The 19,317-nt window shown below is 43.8% G+C and overlaps 1 protein-coding gene and 1 long non-coding RNA gene across 3 annotated transcripts in view; one reads left to right on the top strand and one right to left on the bottom strand.

Moving 5' to 3' along the window:
* LOC132379856 (uncharacterized) overlaps nt 1-19,317 on the top strand; it is a 137,314-nt gene that overhangs the window by 116,071 nt on the left and 1,926 nt on the right. The window contains exon 2 of the long non-coding RNA XR_009507547.1: nt 18,078-18,254. This is a non-coding gene — a long non-coding RNA (uncharacterized LOC132379856). The remainder of the gene's footprint in view (nt 1-18,077; nt 18,255-19,317) is intronic.
* Nucleotides 1-19,317, bottom strand: part of LOC132379854 ((E3-independent) E2 ubiquitin-conjugating enzyme UBE2O) — a 186,588-nt gene that overhangs the window by 8,406 nt on the left and 158,865 nt on the right. For both annotated transcript variants that reach the window (XM_059948119.1, XM_059948117.1), the window contains exons 15-17: nt 14,798-14,934; nt 6,027-6,230; nt 4,893-4,950 (exon numbers count right to left, since the gene is read on the bottom strand). In XM_059948119.1, coding sequence (XP_059804102.1) covers nt 4,893-4,950; nt 6,027-6,230; nt 14,798-14,934 — 399 coding nt within the window. The remainder of the gene's footprint in view (nt 1-4,892; nt 4,951-6,026; nt 6,231-14,797; nt 14,935-19,317) is intronic.

Here is a 19,317-nt window from a genome sequence, read left to right on the forward strand (position 1 = left end):
GGCTGCTTTACCAAGACCAGGGGGTGGGGGAGTGTAGGGAAAATAGACAGTCAATAGTGCGGATACTAGTTTGTACGCTGGACTGGGCTGCGTTCACACCTCCATGCAATTTTTCTTAGTATTGGGGACAACAGTTGTCATACTCAGCTGTGATACATCAGGTTAAGATACTTTCAATGGTGCATATGTATCAAGATCATGTGCAACTTCTTTAGCCTGAAGAGGTAAATGCATCAATGCGCGCTTTTTAAAAAAGTTCTCACAACCATGTGGTTGGACCAGGACAAATTGTTTGTGATATTTACAACCTAGGAGCTGAAGCTCTCAACCATCTCCACCCAGCACCATTGATACAGACTCCATCCTACTTCCTGAAGTCAATGACCCACTTCTTTGTTTTACTGAGGGAAAGTAGTTGTCTTGACACCGTCACTAGGCTCCATTTCCTTCCTGTATTCCATCTTGTTCTGTAAAAGTTAGCCCACAATGGTGATATCATCTGCAAAACTAGTAAATGAAGTTGAGCAGAACTTCAGTCACAGTTGTGAGTGTATAGGGAGTATCGTAAGGGCCTGAGGAAGCAGCCTTGCAAAGGACTAGTACTTCATAAAACTATGAAATTGATATTGTCACCTATCCATAAAGACATGGATTATAAAGGAACAGAAGGATTATAAAGATTAATACGTGGCTGAGAGGATGGTGCAGGAGGGAGGGCTTCAGGTTTGTAGATAATTGGGCTTTGTTCCAGGGAAGGTGGGATCTGTTCCGAAGGGATGATTTACACCTGAACTGGAGCGGTACTAACATCCTTGTAGGGAAGTTTGCTAGTGCTCCTTGGTGGGGGGGGGTTAAACTAAATTTGCAGGGGGCGGGGATCCAGAATGTGAGGGAGGATAGCGGGAGGAAGAATAAAGGACAGGTGGGGAACTACACGGTTCCGGAATATTAAGTGTGTAGTAGAGGAAGGTGGGGCGGAACAAGTGATAAGGAGGACTCATGTACAGAGGGATGGTCTGACGGAACATGGAGTTAAATGTGTTGAAAAATTAAGTAAATTTAGGAAGGACAACAAAATTCTAGGGGCGTATAGCCCGATGGGAGTTCAGGGAGCTGGGTTAAGCACAATAGGCAGTGATTCAAACAGAGAGAGGAGAAATGGGTTAAAAATTCTATATCTGAATGCACAAAGTGTCAGAAATAAGGTGGATGAGCTTGAAGCCCAGGTGCGAATGGGTAACTATGATGTTGTTGGGATAACGGAGACATGGCTGCAGGGAGATCAGACCTGGGAAATGAATGTACAAGGGTATACGTGCTATCGTAGGGACAGAAATGTGGGCAGAGGGGGTGGGGTGGCCCTGTTGGTGAGGAATAAGATTCAGTCCTTTGCAAGGGGGGACATAGGGTCAGGAGAAGTAGAATCTGTGTGGATAGAACTGAGGAACAGTAAGGGCAAAAGGACCCAAATGGGTGTTGTCTACAGGCCACCAAACAGTAGCATGGATATTGGGTGCAAGTTGAATAGGGAGTTAACATTGGCATGTGGCAAAGGTAACGTCGCAGTAGTTATGGGGGATTTCAACATGCAGGTGAACTGGGAGAATCAGGTTGGTGCTGGACCACAGGATAGGGAGTTTGTAGAGTGCCTATGGGATGCATTCTTGGAACAGCTTGTATGAGAGCCGACCAGGGACAAGACTATTCTGGATTTAGTGTTATGTAATGAACAGGATTTGATAAGCGATCTCACAGTAAAGGAGCCATTAGGAGGTAGTGATCACAATATGATAAGCTTTTATCAGCAATTTGAGAAGGATAAGGGCAGCTCGGAGGGGTCAGTGTTGCAGATGAACAGGGGAAACTATGGAGCCATGAGGGAGGAGCTGGCCAAAGTTGACTGGACGGATAGCCTAGCAGAAAAGACAGTGGAACAGCAATGGTAAGTATCCTTGGGAATAATGCAAAAGGTGCAAAATCAGTTCATCCCCCAGAGAAGGAAGGATTCAAAGGGGGGAAAGGGGCCACAGTGGTTGACAAAGGAAGTCAGAGATTGCATAACATTAAAAAAAAGGAAATATGATAGAGCTAAGGTGAGTGGGAGGACAGATGATTGGGAAGTTTTTAAGGAACAACAGAACTTAACTAAAAAGACAATACGGGGAGAAGAAATGAGGTACGAACGCAAGCTAGCCCAGAAATATAAAGGAAGATAGCAAAAGCTTTTTTAGGTATGTGAAGAGAAAGAAGATAGTTAAGAACAATGTTGGGCCCTTGAAGAATGAATTGGGTGAAATTATTATGGGAATCAGAGAAATGGCAGAAGAATTTAATGAGTACTTTAGATCTGTTTTCACTAAGGAAGACACAAGCAATCTCCCAGATGTATGGATGGGCCAAGGACATAGGGTAACAGAGGAAATGAAACAGACTGACATTCGGAAGGAAACGGTGATGAGAAAACTGATGGGACTGAAGGCTGACAAATCCCCAGGTCCAGATGGTCTGCACCCTAGGGTACTAAAGGAGGTGGCCCTGGAAATTGCGGAAGCATTGGTAATCATTTTCCAATGTTCCTTAGATTCAGGATCAGTTCCTGAGGATTGGAGAATGGCTAATGATATCCCACTTTTTAAAAAAGGAGAGAGGGAGAAAACAGAACTATCGACCTGTCAGCCTGACATTGGTGGTGGGAAAGATGCTAGAGTCCATTATTAAGGATGAAATAGTGGCATATCTAGATAGCAGTGATAGGATTGGGCCGAGCCAGCATGGATTTACCAAGGGTAAATCATGCTTGACTAATCTGTTGGGAGTTTTTCGAGGATGTAACCAGGAAGTTAGATGGGGGAGATCCAGTGGACGTAGTGTACCTCGATTTTCAGAAGGCATTTGATAAGGTCCCACATAGAAGATTGGTGGGTAAAATCAAAGCTCAGGGCATCGGGGGGAAGGCATTGACATGGATAGAAAACTGGCTGGCAGATAGAAAGCAAAGGGTAGCGGTGAATGGGTGTTTCTCAGAATGGCAGGTGGTGACTAGTGGGGTGCCACAGGGCTCGGTATTGGGACCACAGCTGTTTACCATTTATGTTAACGATTTGGATGAAGGCATAAAAAATAACATCAGCAAATTTGCTGATGATACTAAGCTGGGTGGCAGTGTGATATGTGATGAGGATGTTAGGAGAATTCAGGGTGACTTGGATAGGCTGGGTGAGTGGGCAGATACTTGGCAGATGGCGTTTAATGTGAATAAGTGTGAGGTTATCCAGTTTGGGAGTAAGAACAGGAAGGCAGATTATTATCTGAACAGTGTAGAGTTGGGTAAGGGAGAAATACAAAGAGATCTCGGAGTCCTTGTTCATCAGTCACTGAAGGTGAATGAGCAAGTGCAGCAGGCAGTGAAGAAGGCTAATGGAATGTTGGCCTTTATTACAAAGGGAATTGAGTACAAGAGCAAGGAAATCCTCTTGCATTTGTACAGAGCCCTGGTGAGACCACACCTGGAGTATTGTGTACAGTTTTGGTCTCCAGAGTTAAGGAAGGACATCCTGGCTGTAGAGGAAGTGCAGAGTAGATTCACGAGGTTAATTCCTGGGATGTCTGGACTGTCTTACGCAGAAAGGTTAGAGAGACTGGGCTTGTACACGCTGGAATTAAGGAGATTGAGAGGGGATCTGATTGAAACATATAAGATTATTAAGGAATTGGACAAGATAGAGGCAGGAAATATGTTCCAGATGCTGGGAGAGTCCAGTACCAGAGGGCATGGTTTGAGAATAAGGGGTAGGTCATTTAGGACAGAGTTAAAGAAAAACTTCTTCTCCCAGAGAGTTGTGGGGGTCTGGAATGCACTGCCTCGGAAGGTAATGGAGGCCAATTGTCTGGATGCTTTCAAGGAGGAGCTAGATAGGTATCTTATGGATAGGGGAATCAAGGGTTATGGGGACAAGGCAGGAACAGGGTATTGATAGTAATTGATCAGCCATGATCTCAAAACGGTGGTGCAGGCTCAAAGGGCCGAATGGTCTACTTCTGCACCTATTGTCTATTGACATCTATTGGTCAACATGTTGTGTTAAATTCCCTATCACTTTCAGAAGCAAAATAGGATTATAGCTGCAGCATATGCAATCACTACAGATGGACAACTAATTTAAAACAGTTAGAACTGAGTGACCAGAGGTAGCTCTTTAGCCCAAGCGTGTTCTGCCATACAGTGAGCGCATGGATGATCAGTGACCCAAATCTATCCTTAATTTGTAACTCCCAGAACTTTTCACAAGACATCAAATGCGCTCTGCCTAATTTTCAAATAGCTGCAGCAACATTCCCACATTATAGGTTTGCATTCAAAATTGAACGTAATACTCTAGTTATGGCCCAGCTGACATTTTATGAAGTTGTACCATATCCTTTCATATTTTATACCGTGCCTAATGAAGGCAAATATCCCATATGCGACCTTAACTACATTATCTATCCCACATTGCTACTTTTAGGGATTTGGGACAGAGGTACCTCACTGTAAGAATCAAAGGACCCTTGAAGGTAGCAGCACAGGGACACAGTGCGGCAAAGGTGGCATATTGGAGACCTATTAGGCAGGGCACAGAATATAAGAGATTATAATAAACACTTTGCTATAAGTCAACAGTTTATTGGAGGAAAGCAGTTGTCAACGTTATGGGTTAAAACACTACAGCAAGGCAGAGTGGAGAGATGAGTTGGTCAGCACATTGGGGTCCACATCCAAGGAAATCGTTCTGGCCTGGGGAGGGCACAGAGGGTTACAAGAATAACTTCAGAATTTAAAGACTTAACCCATGAGAAACAATGATGTCTTCGGACCTGTAATCACTGGAGTTCAGGAGTTTCTCAGCACTAACCTTGAATTGATATGAGGACCTGCAGAAGACTAGATTTAGTTGTCCACCTCTCTGTTCCCTAAATAAAAGTCAAAGCATTAAATTGTGATGAGAATACAGATAAATAGTGATTCCTAAACAAAACAGCACATGGAAACAAATCAGAGCAGATATTATGGTTGACAGGATTAAAAGACTCCCTTTCAATCTCATGCTTTAATCATTACCAGACCATCATTCAGTCGATGGCTATGCTGGACACAGCAAAAGGCCTAAAGGCACAGCTCAAACACATTGAATCCCAGACCGATTCACCCATCATCAGCAACTATATTAGTAGAGAAAAGTGCATGTTTTCTCTTTCTTTATTTTACAATGTTTTTTTAAAATTAATTCTCAGTTCCTTCCTTCCCTTGGCACTTTCCTATTTAACTAAAGGATATACAACATATTGTCTTTTAGCTCCTCGTCTTGGTTTCCATGGTACCACTTTCTAGTTCAAGCAATAGTACATTTCCAATTCTTACTGCTTTTTACTACTTAATATGGAACTGAGAAATCTCCCACTCTATTTCAAAATGATGCTATGAGATGTTATGCAGGAAGCATAGCAGCCCCTCAATGCTAGCATGTTTTTTGTACTCTAATTGCTGAAATCCTTACCCTTCTGACTCAGAAGCAAGTATGCTGACAACCGAGCTACAAGTACTTAGCAGTATTTTTAGGTTTAATCCATTACCAGTTACAATCACTTCAATGTCTGGTGCATGGAGGCTATTCAACCTATTGTGCCTACTGCAGCTCTCTCAAAAAGCTAGCCATTAGACTCACTGCCCTTTCTCAGTGGACTTTAAAGAGCTAGCCACTTCATCCCACTGCCTTTTCTCTGTGGACTTTAAGTATTCAAGTCTTCATACACTTAATTTAACACCATGCCAGATTCCACTAGCCATTCAGACAATACTTTTCAGATTATAATGAAGTCCTTAGTGCTGCTTTCAGTCTTGTCTGTTACATTCAGTAACAAACACTCGTTACTGCTGAAATAGTTTGTTGTTAAAACCTTTCATAATTGTCAAAAGAAACTAATCTAGTTAAAAAAAATCTTACCAAATGCTACCTACAAATAATAGGTCAGTTCCATCAAGTGCATACCTTTCCGATCCATGTGCCCAAAAGACTTACGCAGACTTTGCCATTATCGTATAAGTTGGGGTTGAGACGTCCACTACATTGAGAAATGTAATGAAAAAGTGGAGGAACTGCAGGGTAAACATTAGGCAGCTGAATATCAAACAGAAACAACCCATCATCATATGGAGTCCGTGTTGGCCCTTTGATTAGAGCTGAGAACAGATCCTACGGAAAGAACATAAATTACTAGGAGTCTCACATCCATTTATATATAAAAAAAAATGAGGGCATTGAATAATTATGTCTTGGCCAACATAAAAATTACCAGAGGAGAGAGACTGACAGCCTTCAAACTCAAGGTGGATAAATTCTCAGGGGTCAACCAAGTGCTTCTTCAAGAATGTGGGAAGCTAGAGAAGAAATTGCAGAGTTCCTTGCTTCATCTTTAGCCACGTGTGAAGCTCTTGAAGAAAGGAGGGCAACTAATGCAGTACCATTATTTAAGGTCAGAGAACTACAGACTGATGAGTCTGACATCAGTGGTGGCTCAGTTACTGCAGGGTATTTTGAGGGGAAGAAACAATCAGCATCTTGATAGACAAAATTAATTAGGGGTGTTCATCCCTTGTTCCAAGCCTTCCTGGTAATGCTCCCCAACTTCTTATGCACTATATTGAACATTGCGTTGGTGCTGCTTTCTGCACCCATGCTGAGCTTACCAATTTCATCAACTTTGCCTCCAACTTGCACCCTGCCCTTAAGATCATATGGCTATTTTAGACACCTCCCTCCCCTTTCTCCATCTCTGGAGACACTGTATACTGACATCATTTAACAGCTCTCTTCACTATATTTCTTACCAATAATTCAGAAATCAGCCTGTAGGCTGTAAAAATGCTATTCCCTTCTCAGTTCCTTCATCTCTGCTGCATCTGTTCCCAGGATGACGCTTTCCTTTTCAGGACATCAGAGATGTCCTCCACCTTCAAAGAATGGGGTTTCCCTTCCTCTACCATTGATGCTGCCCTCACCCACATCATCTCCTTTCCTGGACACCTGCAATCATCCATCATTCCACCTTAACAAGGATGCAACTTCTCTTATAGACAATAGACAATAGAAAATAGGTGCAGAAGTAGACCATTCGGCCCTTTGAGCCTGCACCGCCATTCTGAGATCATGGCTGATCATCTACTATCAATACCTGGTTCCTGCCTTGTCCCCATATCCCTTGATTCCCCTATCCATCAGATATTTATCTAGCTCCTTCTTGAAAGCATCCAGACAATTGGCCTCAACTGCCTTCTGAGGCAGTGCATTCCACACCCCCACAACTCTCTGGGAGAAGTTTTTCTTTAACTCTGTCCTAAATGACCTACCCCTTATTCTTAAACCATGCCCTCTGGTACTGGACTCTCCCAGCATCTGGAACATATTTCCTGCCTCTATCTTGTCCAATCCCTTTATAATCTTATATGTTGCAATCAGATCCCCTCTCAATCTCCTTAATTCCAGCGTGTACAAGCCCAGTCTCTCTCTGCGTAAGAAAGTCCGGACATCCCAGGAATTCTCTTGTCCTCACCTATGAGCCCATAAGCCTCTGCATCCAACACATCAATTGTATCCTGCCACCAAACACCTCTTCACCTTTCACTCTCTGCTGGGAATTGGCCCACACATTGGGATTCACTTGTCCTTTCTTCCCTACCCAGAATTCTCCCTCCCGGTACTTATTCCTGCAAGCTGCTCAAGTGCTACACCTCCTCCCTTACCTTCATTCAAGGCCCCAAGCAGTCCTCCCAGATGGGGCACATTTCACCTGCAAATCTGCTATTGTATCTGGTGCTCTCAGTGTGGCCTCCTCTACATTGGTAAGACCCGACCTAAAGTTGGGCACTGCTTTATTGAGCACCTCTGCTCCATCCACCAAAAGCCAAATTTCCCAGAGGGCAAACATTTTATTTCCATTCCAACATTTTGGTCCAGGCCCCCTTTTTGCCACAATGAGGCCACCCTCAGGGTGGAGGAGCAACACCACATATTCCATCTAGGTAGACTCCAACTTTATTTTCCCTCCACTTCCTCTTCTTACTTGCATATCACCACCCCCAGGGCCCCTCCTTCTCTTTCTCCAATGTTCCACTCTCCTCTCTTATCAGATTCCTTCTGTGTACAGTTTTGCTTATAGGAAAGACATTAAATTGGGAACAGTCTAGAGAAGATTAATAATGACTCAAGGGTGTGAGTTATAGGGAGAAGACAGGCAAGCTCGGGCTTTGTTCTGTGGAGCACAGGAGACAGATAGGAATTACCTTACAAGTATATAAAATTGTGACAGCCATTAATCACAGATGGGAACCAAAAACTAGAGGGTGTGTGTTCAAGAGGAGAAGCAAGGTTTAAAAGATGTGTAAAATCATGAAGGACAACTTTACCTGAGGTAGTCTGTACATGGAACGAGCTAGCAGACAAAGTGGCTGAGGCAGATACACCAAAATCCAAAACTGCAGTGCCTGTAAAAAGTATTCACCACCTCGGAAGTTTTCATGTTTTATTGTTTTACAATATTGAATCACAGTGGATTTAATTTGGCTTTTTTGACACTGATCAACAGAAGAAAAAGACTCTTCCGTGTCAGTGAAAACAGGTCTCTACAAAGTGATCTAAATTAATTACAAACATAAAACAAAATTGATTATATAAGTATTCACTCCCTTTTAATATGACACACCAATCATCACTGGTGCAGTCAATTGGTTTTGGAAGTTACATAATTAGTTAAGTGGATATCACTGTGTGCAGTCAAAGTGTTTCAATTGATTGTAGTAAAAATACACCTGCATCTAGACCCAACTGATAGTGAGTCAGTATCCCGACAAAAAACTACACCACAAAGACAAAAGAACATTCCAAACAACTGTGTAAAGGTTATTGAAAAGCAGGAGATGGATATAAGAAAATTTCCAAGTCACTGAATATCCCTTGCAGTACTATTAAGTCAATCATCAAGAAATGGAAATATGGTACAACTGTGAATCTGCCTAGAGCAGGCTGTCCTCAAAAACTGAGTGACCGTGCAAGAAGGCTACCAAGAGATGCATGACAACTCTGGTGGAGTTACAAACTTCAGTGGCTGAGATGGGAGAGACTGCGCATACAACAACTGATGCCCAGGTCCTTCACCAGTCACAGCTTCGTGGGAGAGAGGCAAAGAGAAAGCCACTGTTGAAAAAAAGCTCACATGAAATCTTGGCTAGAATTGAGACTGTCAGCTGGAAGACGGCTCTCTAGCCTGATAAAACCAAAATTGAGCATATCATGGAAATTGAGCACACCATCGCTACTGTGAAGCAAGGTGGTGGCTGCACCATGTTGTGGAGATGTTTCACTGCAGCAGGCCCTGGAAAGCTTGTGAAGGTACAAAGTAAAATGAATGCAGTAAAATACAAGGACATCCTGGAGGAAAATCTGACAAAGTCTGCAAGAGAACTGTGACTTGGGAGAAAATTTGTTTTCCAGCAAGACAATAACCCCAAGCATAAAGCCAAAGCAACATAAGAATGGCTTAAAACAACAAAGTTAATGCCCTATACTGGCCAAGTCAGAGTCCAAATCTCAATCCAATTAAGAATTTGTGGCTAAACTTGAAAAGGGCTGTTCACTCATGATCCCCATGTAATCTGACAAGAGCTTGAGCAATTTTTTAAAGAAGAATTGGGAAAAATTGCAATGCCCAGATCTTCAAAGCTGTCAGAGTCCTATCCACAGAATCAGAGCTGTAATTGCTGCCGAAGTTACATCTACAGGTTTCCCCCCGCTATCCAAAGGTAGCGCATTCCTATGAAACGGTTCGTAAGCGGGGTTCCGGTAACATCATTGTCGAAAATGGCAGCTTAAGTCACTAGCTCCTCCGGAAAAACACGTATTAAGCCCTGTTATCCCATCAAATATAATATTTTTCGAAAAATCTTTGAACTGAAAAGAGGGGCAAGAATGGGGAAAAAGAACGGAAATTAAAAAAAGCGACACTGTGGAGCCTGAGTCCAAGAGGAGTGCAGTGAGCGGCTCTCCTACCCGACCGAGGCGGCTGCTGGGCCTCGTTCAGATGAAGCGGCAAATATTTTCTAAATTCTGAAAGAAATAATGGAGGTCCAGAAAGAAATAAAGCAGCAGCTCCGTGATATTAAGTCAGAGCTCGCCAGCGTCAATCAAAAAATAGCGGTGGCAGAGACTCGAATTGAGAAGGTGGAAGATCGTGTTCAAAACGTAGAACGGATACCGAATAAGACAATAAAAATATTAAATCACCAAGGTGGTAAACTGCTTGACCTGGAGAGAAGATCACGGCGGAAAAATATCAGAATCTACAATGTTCCCGAAGGAGTGGAGGGCTCGTCTATGATGGAGTTCGTTGGAAAGTTACTGCGGGATGTGCTGGATATTCCCTTGGCGATGGAGATGGAAGTCGAAAGAGCCCACCGCACGTTAGTCCCAAAACCTACCCAGGATAGAAAGCCACACTCAATAATAATTAAATTCCTTTGGTACAGCACAAAGGCGGAGATTCTACTAAGGGCCTGGGGTAAGAAGAGAATGTTTTTAGAGGATAAAATAATATATTTCGACCAAGATTACCCCCCCCCACCCCCGCGGTCCTCCAGAAACGCAAAGAATACTCTGAAGTAAAGCAAGTACTAAAGCAAAAAAAGATTAAATTTCAAACTCCATACCCAGCTAAACTTTGAGTGTTTTATGACAACAGGACGTGGTTGTACCAGACAGTGGAAGAGGCGACTACAGACATGAAGGCCAGAGGGTTGCCTGTCAGCGTGACCAAAACAAAGGAAAGCCTGACTGAGGAATTATCCCGCTCTGCTTGGGAAATAGTGCGATAATCGAGAAGGCATGAGATGGGAGGAGGCCGAAAGAAATATATCAGGAAGAGACCAGGAGTTTCCTAAAGACAGTCCTCACCCCCTTCAGAAGAGCCATAAGGTTTGGCTAACTTTAAAAATGTTGAGAAGCTAAACAGAAGCAAAAGTACACGGTGATATACCTATCTTGAAAAATACTTATTATAATGTGGATTTTATATCACTTAGTTGTTGTTCTTTATTCGCTCACTTACTCCTTTTTCCCCACCAATATGAGAATAAAAAAAATATATATATAATGAGTGTGTGTGTGTGCATATATATGTATATATAAGAGTACACAGGGAAATCTTTTCTGTGTAATGGATTTGTTCACTGACTTTTATGAATTCTGCAATGGGGGTCCTCAACTCACAAGTAGGAGGGGTTATCCCCCACAGCTAGACATTTCCTCTAACTCAACGCAGGGTCATCTACTAGAGACCTCAGCCTTGGAATCACACGTTTGTTGCCATTTTTGTTATTATTTGCGTTTCTTGGTTCTTATTTGTTCAGGGAGTGGATCGATTAAGTTTTATTCTAATTCCAAAGATACATTGACAGATAAATACAGATGGCTAAGGACAAGGTAAAATTAATTTCTTTTAATGTCAATGGGCTATTAAATCCAATCAAACGTAAGAGAATTTTATCCAATTTGGAACAAATTGATTCATACTGGGAAAAATGGTTTAACTACATAATGGCTCATAGGCCTGACTTTATTCTCACAGATCAATGAATCTGTTGTTAAAAACAAGATCACTCCCTACTTGTACATAGTTCTTTCCTTATGCTTGTTTTTTCCTTCCACTCTTTTCTATAAGTGTGTAGCTCAGATAAATACTTTGTGGAGATTTGTGATATATATGATTATATGATATATATGTACAATGTCTGAAATACATCTTATGAAAATGTTTGTTTGATGATGAACTTCAATAAAAAAAATTACAAAGGAAATGATTCGTAAGCCAGAATGTCGTAAAGTGAAGAAGCAATTACCATTTATTTATATGGAAAAAATGTCAGCATTCACAGATCCAAAAAATAACCTACCAAATCATGCCAAATATCACACAAAACCTAAGATAACAGTAACATATAGTAAAGCAGGAATGATATGATAAATACACAGCCTATATAAAATAGAAATACTTTTCTGCAATTATTGCAGCATTATCTAGCATTGCAAAAATCTCACGCAAGCGCTCTTGGCAGGACTCTAGGCAGAAGCACTCTCTTCAGTAAGCTTTAAGCTATGAAGCTGCCAAATCATACCAAATAACACAAATAACACAGCCCATATAAAGTAGAAATAATGTATGTACAGTGTAGTTTCACTCACCGGAATCGGGAACACGCTGATGATAGTGTGTTAGGCTGAGCCGTTGGAGGTTGGGGTGGTGGGAGTTAGAGGAAACTGGGGTGTCATCTCATTGTCGTCTGTTTCCATCAGGGCAGGCAGGTCACCTTCTTCTAAGTCTGCCTGCCTCGATGTCGAAGGTCGAGGTTTGTCATCTGCTGTGGCTGATGTGGAAGACTTGAAAAATGACAGTACACTTGACTGCTCAGCCTCGTGCATTTTTCCATCATACAGTTCTTTGTAAGCACTCAAACCATCCAGCAAATACGCCCTAAATCTACGTACCCTTTCAAAGTCATTGCAGCGTTGTCAATCGCAGCGAAAATCTCACGCAATTGCTTCACGTTCAGTTCCTGAACAACTACTGCGTTCGGTTTCGATTGTTATCCTTTCATCTTGCAATTGCATCAGCTCTTCATCTGTCATTTCTTGGTCATGGGATGCCAAAACCTCTTCAACAACATCTTCATCAACTTCCACAAACCCAGTCTCCTTAGCCAAACTCATTATGTCCTTACTTCACTCACCACGATCGAAACACTTAATTATGTCTAGTTTTATGCTAAGTGTAACACCCTTCTTATCTCTTTTAGGCTTTTCCAATACCTTAGAACTCATCTTGCTAATGGATGCACAAAATAAATCAACACAAAGCACAGATGCTTACAGGCACGTGTTGAATCAATGCCGGCTAGAATGCAGTTCTGGGAAAGGAACTTGGCTGCTTGGGGCATGTGCTGCCTTTTTCTTAACAGTGAAAACACCTTCTGTTAGCAAAAGCAGGTAACTAATGTAGGTCTTTCGTAACAGCGAAGTGTCGAAAAGCGAACATTCGAAAAATGGGGGCCACCTGTACTAAATACTGACTTGAAGTGGGTGACTACTTATGCAATTAATCATTTTACCTTTTACATTTCTAATTAACAGGTCACTTTTTAGAGATCTGTTTTCACTGACACAAATGAATCTTTTTTCTGTTGATCAGTGTCAAAAAAGCCAAATTAAACCCACTGTGATTCAAAATGTTAAAGCAATAAAAAATGAAAACTTCCAAAGGGGGAAGTGAGTATTTTTTTGGGCACTGTAAATTCAATAGAAACATAGAACATAGAAAACCTACAGCACAATACAGGTCCTTCGGCCCACAAAGTTGTGCAGAATATGTACTTACTTTAGATATTACCTAGGGTTATCCATAGTCCTCTACTTTTCTAAGCTCCATGTACCTATCCAGGAGTCTCTTAAAAGACCCCATCATATCTGCCTCCATCACCGTTGCCTACAGCCCATTCCACACACTCACCACTCTGCATAAAAAACTAACCCCTGACATCTCCTCTGTATCTGCTTCCAAGTACCTTAAAACTGTGCCCTCTTGTGTTTGCCATTTAGCTCTGGGAAAAAGCCTCTGACTATCCACATGATCAATACCTCTCATCATCTTATACACTTCTATCAGGTCACCTCTCATCCTCCGTCACTCCAAGGAGAAAAGGACGAGTTCACTCAACCTATTCTTGTAAGGCATGCTCCCCAATCCAGGCAACATCCTTGTAAATCTCCTCTGCACCCTTTCTAGTTTCCACATCCTTCCTGTAGTGAGGTGACCAGAACTGAGCGCAGTACTCCAAGTGGGGTCTGATGTTGTAGCCATTTGTGACTCTTAGTTGCAGGAGGGACAGGACTGGCAGCTTGATTATTAGGGGTTCTGTCGTTTTAGATGTGATTGAAGATGAAGCATTAAAGAAGGAGTGGTGGCATTCCTCAAGGCTCTAGAGCACAGAAATAAGCCCTTCAGCCTATCTGGTCCAATGCTTAACTGCTATTCTACTAGTCCCATCAAACAACACCTGGACCATAGCTCCCCAACCACCCTCCCCCCCCAACTGCACTTTCTACTTTCAATGGTAGCTTGTTCCAAACTCAGACCAGCATCTTAATGAAGTTCTCTTTCAGGTTCCCCTTAAATATTTCAGCTTACACCCTTAACCCATCACTTCCAGTTCTAGTCTCATCCAATCTTGGTGGAAAAAGCCTATTTGCATTTTTCAATTTTGTATACTCGTATTAAATCTCCTATGCTCCAGGGAATACAGTTCTAATCTATTCAACCTTTTCCCTACAACTCGGGTCCTCAAGTCCCAGCAACATCATAGTAAGTTCCCTCTCTACTTTTTCAATCCTGAGATGTTTTGGAGGTAGGTGACCAAACCAGTTTTGGTCAACTTTGATGACAGCTGTGTGGATTGGGAGAGGTTATTTTCTGTCAAAGATGCTTGGTAAGTGGGAGGCCTTCAAAACATGAAATATTGGGATATAGAAACTGTATGTTCCTGTTAGAATAATAAGCAAGGCAAACAGGTTATCAAACAGGCAAAGAGGTTGGTCTGGCAGACAAGGTGAAGGAGAATCCCAAGGACTTCCATAAATATATTAAGAGCAAAAAGAAAGCAAGGTACAATGGTTACTTCATTTAACTACCCATTCAACAAACAAAAACTGGCTCAACTTGCCATTCTGTCCTCGAATGTTTTGACCATGATGCCATCAGGAAGTGCAGTAGCAAGCAATGCCATTTCTTTTCTCACGGTGCTGAAAAATTTCTTTGAATCTGCTGGCTGAAATTCCATTTTTTTGAATGCATGGCTCTCTGCAAGCAAACAAAATTGGAGCTTCACATTATTGATGCCATGTGAAACAAGTGTCAGGTTCTCAGTAATATTAACTGTTAACTGCTAATTATAAAATGGCTTCTCTGAAGTGTTATAATGAAATGGCTTCTGTATAATGTTAACTATGAGGTAATGTTCTCTGTAGCTGAAATGTTTGGGTTATAACTATTGATAATGGGGGGACTAGCCAATGGGAATCTTGTTATTCTATCTGTACGTGTGGGAATCGGGGTTGGTGTGTGGGAAGTTCGAGTAGGAGAAGCGAAGAGGGAGGAGGTGTGGGAAGTGCTCTGATCAACCACAGTGGCTGGTCCCAGTCCGAGGGCTGTGGAGTTCGGAGGAAATCGAATGGTGGACCAAGGATATTGCATGAGCTCAAACGTGTGCACTTCTTGGCGCCTTTTTACTTTATACTTTTGTTTCGCTACTAACTCCATAGTCACAGTAAAATTTATGAAGTGTAATTGTTTAAATGTACATTGTGTACTGACTGATATTTTACGTTGTGAGTTTGTGCCGGGGACATACACAGCATCTACGCAAACGTGAGACACAGTTTGGCGGGCAGACAATGGTTTCCCCTAGACGAACGTAGGTTGATAGAGCTGAGTGTTACATTTGTGGGGTGCTCCTCTGGTGATTGAGTTCTGTACATGTTGTGTGGCCACTCAGCTTATAGTACAGTTGTGATGGCGACAGCTGCATTTTGGTGATGGTGTGGGGCTGCGAGGGTGGCAGAGAGCAATGCGTGCATGTTGAGGGGGGTGGAGCTTAGTGTATCAGATGAATTGTTACTTCGAGGTTTGAGTGGGATTAAAGCTGTTGGCAAAGTGGAGATTGTATTGCAGAACTTTGATTTTGAGACAGGTACACAAAAGTGCAGACAAGTGAGAACATAAGAGAAGCAGAGTTGCCAGAGGAGATTGGCATCCCAGGGGAGGTGGGACCATGGCCCCGCATATTGTTGGGGAGGGAGGGGCCAAAGCTCAGCGAGCTGAGTCGCCAGCAGATGAGGGAAGGGATCTTTGGGAACGAATTCTCTTGGTACTGAGGGATGAAGCGAAGGAGTGGTCAGATTTGGAAAATTTGGTTAGTTCCCGTCCCCCAGCGAAAGGCAAGAGTTCCAAGTTGGCATCTGCAATTACCTCCCTGGTGAGAAACGCAGAGGGGCCCCGCCAGAAGATAATAATTTTCTTGTGGATAACACCCAACCCTGACGGTGATGAGGATTATGAGACATGGGTAGAGCAGACGTCACAGTTGTTAAGTGAGTGGCAGCACTCGGATGAGGAAAAGTGACAGAGATTGGTTGAAAGTTTGCAGGGAGTGGCAGCTGGGGTAGTGCAAGGCATGAAGGCTAACCAACCTTCGGCCACTCTGGATGACTATCTGGACGCCTTGGAAAGTGCTTTTGGGTTGACCGGGAGCTCCTCGGAGATTAAAAACATGCATCAGGAAAGGGTGAGAAGCTCTCTGTGTACCTTTCTCGGCTAGAGAGATGGCTTAATAGGCTGTGGTGCCGGCGGGGGGGGGGGGGGGGGGGTGGCGGGTGGTGGTGGGGGTCATTTGAACTGAACAGGTAGATCAGTTAAGGATAGATCAGGTAACTAGGAGTGCCCAGGCTGAGGACAAGATTGCTTGGCGTCTCCGGCAGTCTTATAAAACTCACACTCCTCTGACTTTCGTTCAGCTGATCGGAGATGTGAGGGGGGGGGATGAAAACGCGTTGAGACCACAGGAGGACTCTGTCAGTAGGGTGAAATCTTCTGTTGCAGCCCCTGATGGTGGTGAGTGGAGCTGGCTGCACCCAAAAATTGATAAAGGAGGTGGTGGCCAAGCTGAGAACTAAAGGGTCAGTAGGCAGGGCCTTCTCCCAAGGGGACGGGTAGCGAAGAGGGCTGTGAATGGTGGGGGGGTCTGTAAGAGGGGTGGGCGGTAGCGCGCGTTATAACTGTGGGAAAGAAAGACATTTTCGGAGAATGTAAGCAGCTGGGGGTGTGCTATAACTGTGGGGAAGAGGGCCACTTCTGGTGGGAATGTGAGCAGCAGGGAGACCCTCGGAGGGTGAGTCCCCAGGCATCCAAGCAGGGAGAGGTGTCGGGAAACTTAAGAGGAGACCCAGTAAGGGAACAGCCTGGTTCCCTTAGAGACACATGTTCCCAGCAATGTACCAAGGAACCCTCAAATGCAAAAGACCTGAATCTGGAAGGATTAGTGGGACCCCGATCCAGTGTGTCGCTATGGATAAAGGGAATCTATGCTAAAGCCTTACTCGACACCGGGTCACAGGCCACATTACTATATCATTCGTTTTACAACTATTATTTAAAGCAATTGCCCTTGACCCACATTCAGTGAGCTGGAGATTTGGGGTGTCAGTGCTGGGGGTTATCCGTATGATGGGTATTTGTCAGTGAAACTGGAGTTTTCAGAAGCCGATGTGAGAGTGTCTGAAGTTCTGGAGACGTTAGTGCTAGTCCAGACCTGGTTCTCCGGGTGAGGCCAAAGGACAGGAAGGGGTCTGTCAAGATTCTCCATCAGAACCACCTGGGACACGAGGTGCAGGTAGACCTAGAACCCGACTTGGAGTCTACACCTAGTACGAGGACTTGACGGAAGTGAGGGGTGATGGAAGAGCCCACCGCGAAAGAGCCTGGGTCGTGCCCTGCCCCTGAAAGGGATACGGATTCAGAGGATGAGGATTCGGATGTATGGTACATGCTGCTGTTCGTTAACTCCCCCGTGACAGAGGAAGAGACTCTAAGCCCTTCTCCCACTGCGTCAGGTGAGGTGAAGGGGGCTACTTGTGTGCAATGGAGTGCAGCCGGACTCTGGAGGAGAGGGAGAGAGGCCCGAACCCGAGGCAGGGGGGGTTTGAGTGACCGATCGCAGGAGGTTTCACCAGGTAGCCCCAAAGTGTATCCAGTAGTGGCTGAGCCAGAGGATCTAGAAGAGGAGGTACAGAGGTCTCAGAGGATTAGGAACCCCTCGGAGAGGTTGGCCTATGTAGCGCTCTACTGTTTTGGGGAGTTATGTCACTACCTTCTGCACTTGGAATGGGCTCTGTGTTTTGCAGGAAGGGCTGGTGAATTATCTGAACATCATTTTTTTTCTTCGGCAGTTTGAATGGGGCACGACTGCGCAAGCGAGTGAAAGTCAGCCCATGAGGCAGCGGGAGTGTTTAAAAAGCGAACAGATTAACGGAATGGGCGATGGAGTAGAGGGAGACAGAGTAGGAAGGCTTTGGCTTGAGATACTTCAGTGAGCAAAGCCTAAGGACGACCTTGTTCCCATTCAGGTAAGGCTGGGTAAGCTAAGCTCCTTTAATTAATCTAATTAGCTTAGGAGTAGGTAATGGAGGCAGCAGTTCGGGCAGTTGAGTGCTCCATTTGCAGTATGTGGGAAGTCAGGGCAAGCACAATTGACCCTGATGACTACACCTGTAAAAGGTGCATCCAGCTGCAGCTCCTGACAAACCGAGTGGAGCTGGAGCTGGATGAACTTCGGATCATTCAGGAGGCAGAGGCAGAAATAAACAGGAGTTACAGGGAGGTAGTCACCCCAAGAGTCAAGAGACAGGTAGCTGGGTGACTGTCAGGAGAGGGAAGGGGAATAGACAGAATGAGCAGAGCATCCCTATGGATATTCCCATCAACAATAAGTACAGTCGGCCCTCCTTATCCGCTGATTCTGCATGTGCGGATTATGAGGCTATCAGGCTAGAACTTGCAGGTATGAATAGGAATGATGTCTTTGCAGGGAAATGTACTATGTGGTTGATGTTTAGGGATCTCTTGCAGGACGTTAGGGATAAATTTGTCCTGGTGAGGAAGATAAAGAAGGGTAGGGTGAAGGAACCATGGGTGACGTGAGGTGAGAATCTAGTCAGATGGAAGAAGGCAGCATACATGAGGTTTAGGAAGCAAGGATCAGATGAGTCTCTTGAGGAATATAGGGTAGCAAGAAAGGAGCTTAAGAAGGGGCTGAGGAGAGCAAGAAGGAGGCATGAGAAGGCTTTGGCGAGTAGGGTAAAGGAAAACCCCAAGGCATTCTTCAATTATAGGAAGAACAAAAGGATGACAGAAGTGAAGATAGGAACGATTAGAGATAAAGGTGGGAAGATATGCCTGGAGGCTGTGGAAGTAAGCAAGGTCCTCAATGAATACTTCTCTTCAGTATTCAACAATGAGAGGGAACTTGAAGACAGTGAGGACAATATGAGTGAGGTTGAAGTTCTGGAGCATGTTGATTTTAAGGGAGAAGAGGTGTTGGAGATGTTAAAATACATTAGGACGAATAAGTCCTTGGGACCTGATGGAATATTCCCCAGGCTGCTCCATGAGGCGAGGGAAGAGATTACT

This window comes from Hypanus sabinus, chromosome 23 (genome assembly GCF_030144855.1).
Source record: "Hypanus sabinus isolate sHypSab1 chromosome 23, sHypSab1.hap1, whole genome shotgun sequence".
NCBI lineage: Eukaryota > Metazoa > Chordata > Chondrichthyes > Myliobatiformes > Dasyatidae > Hypanus > Hypanus sabinus.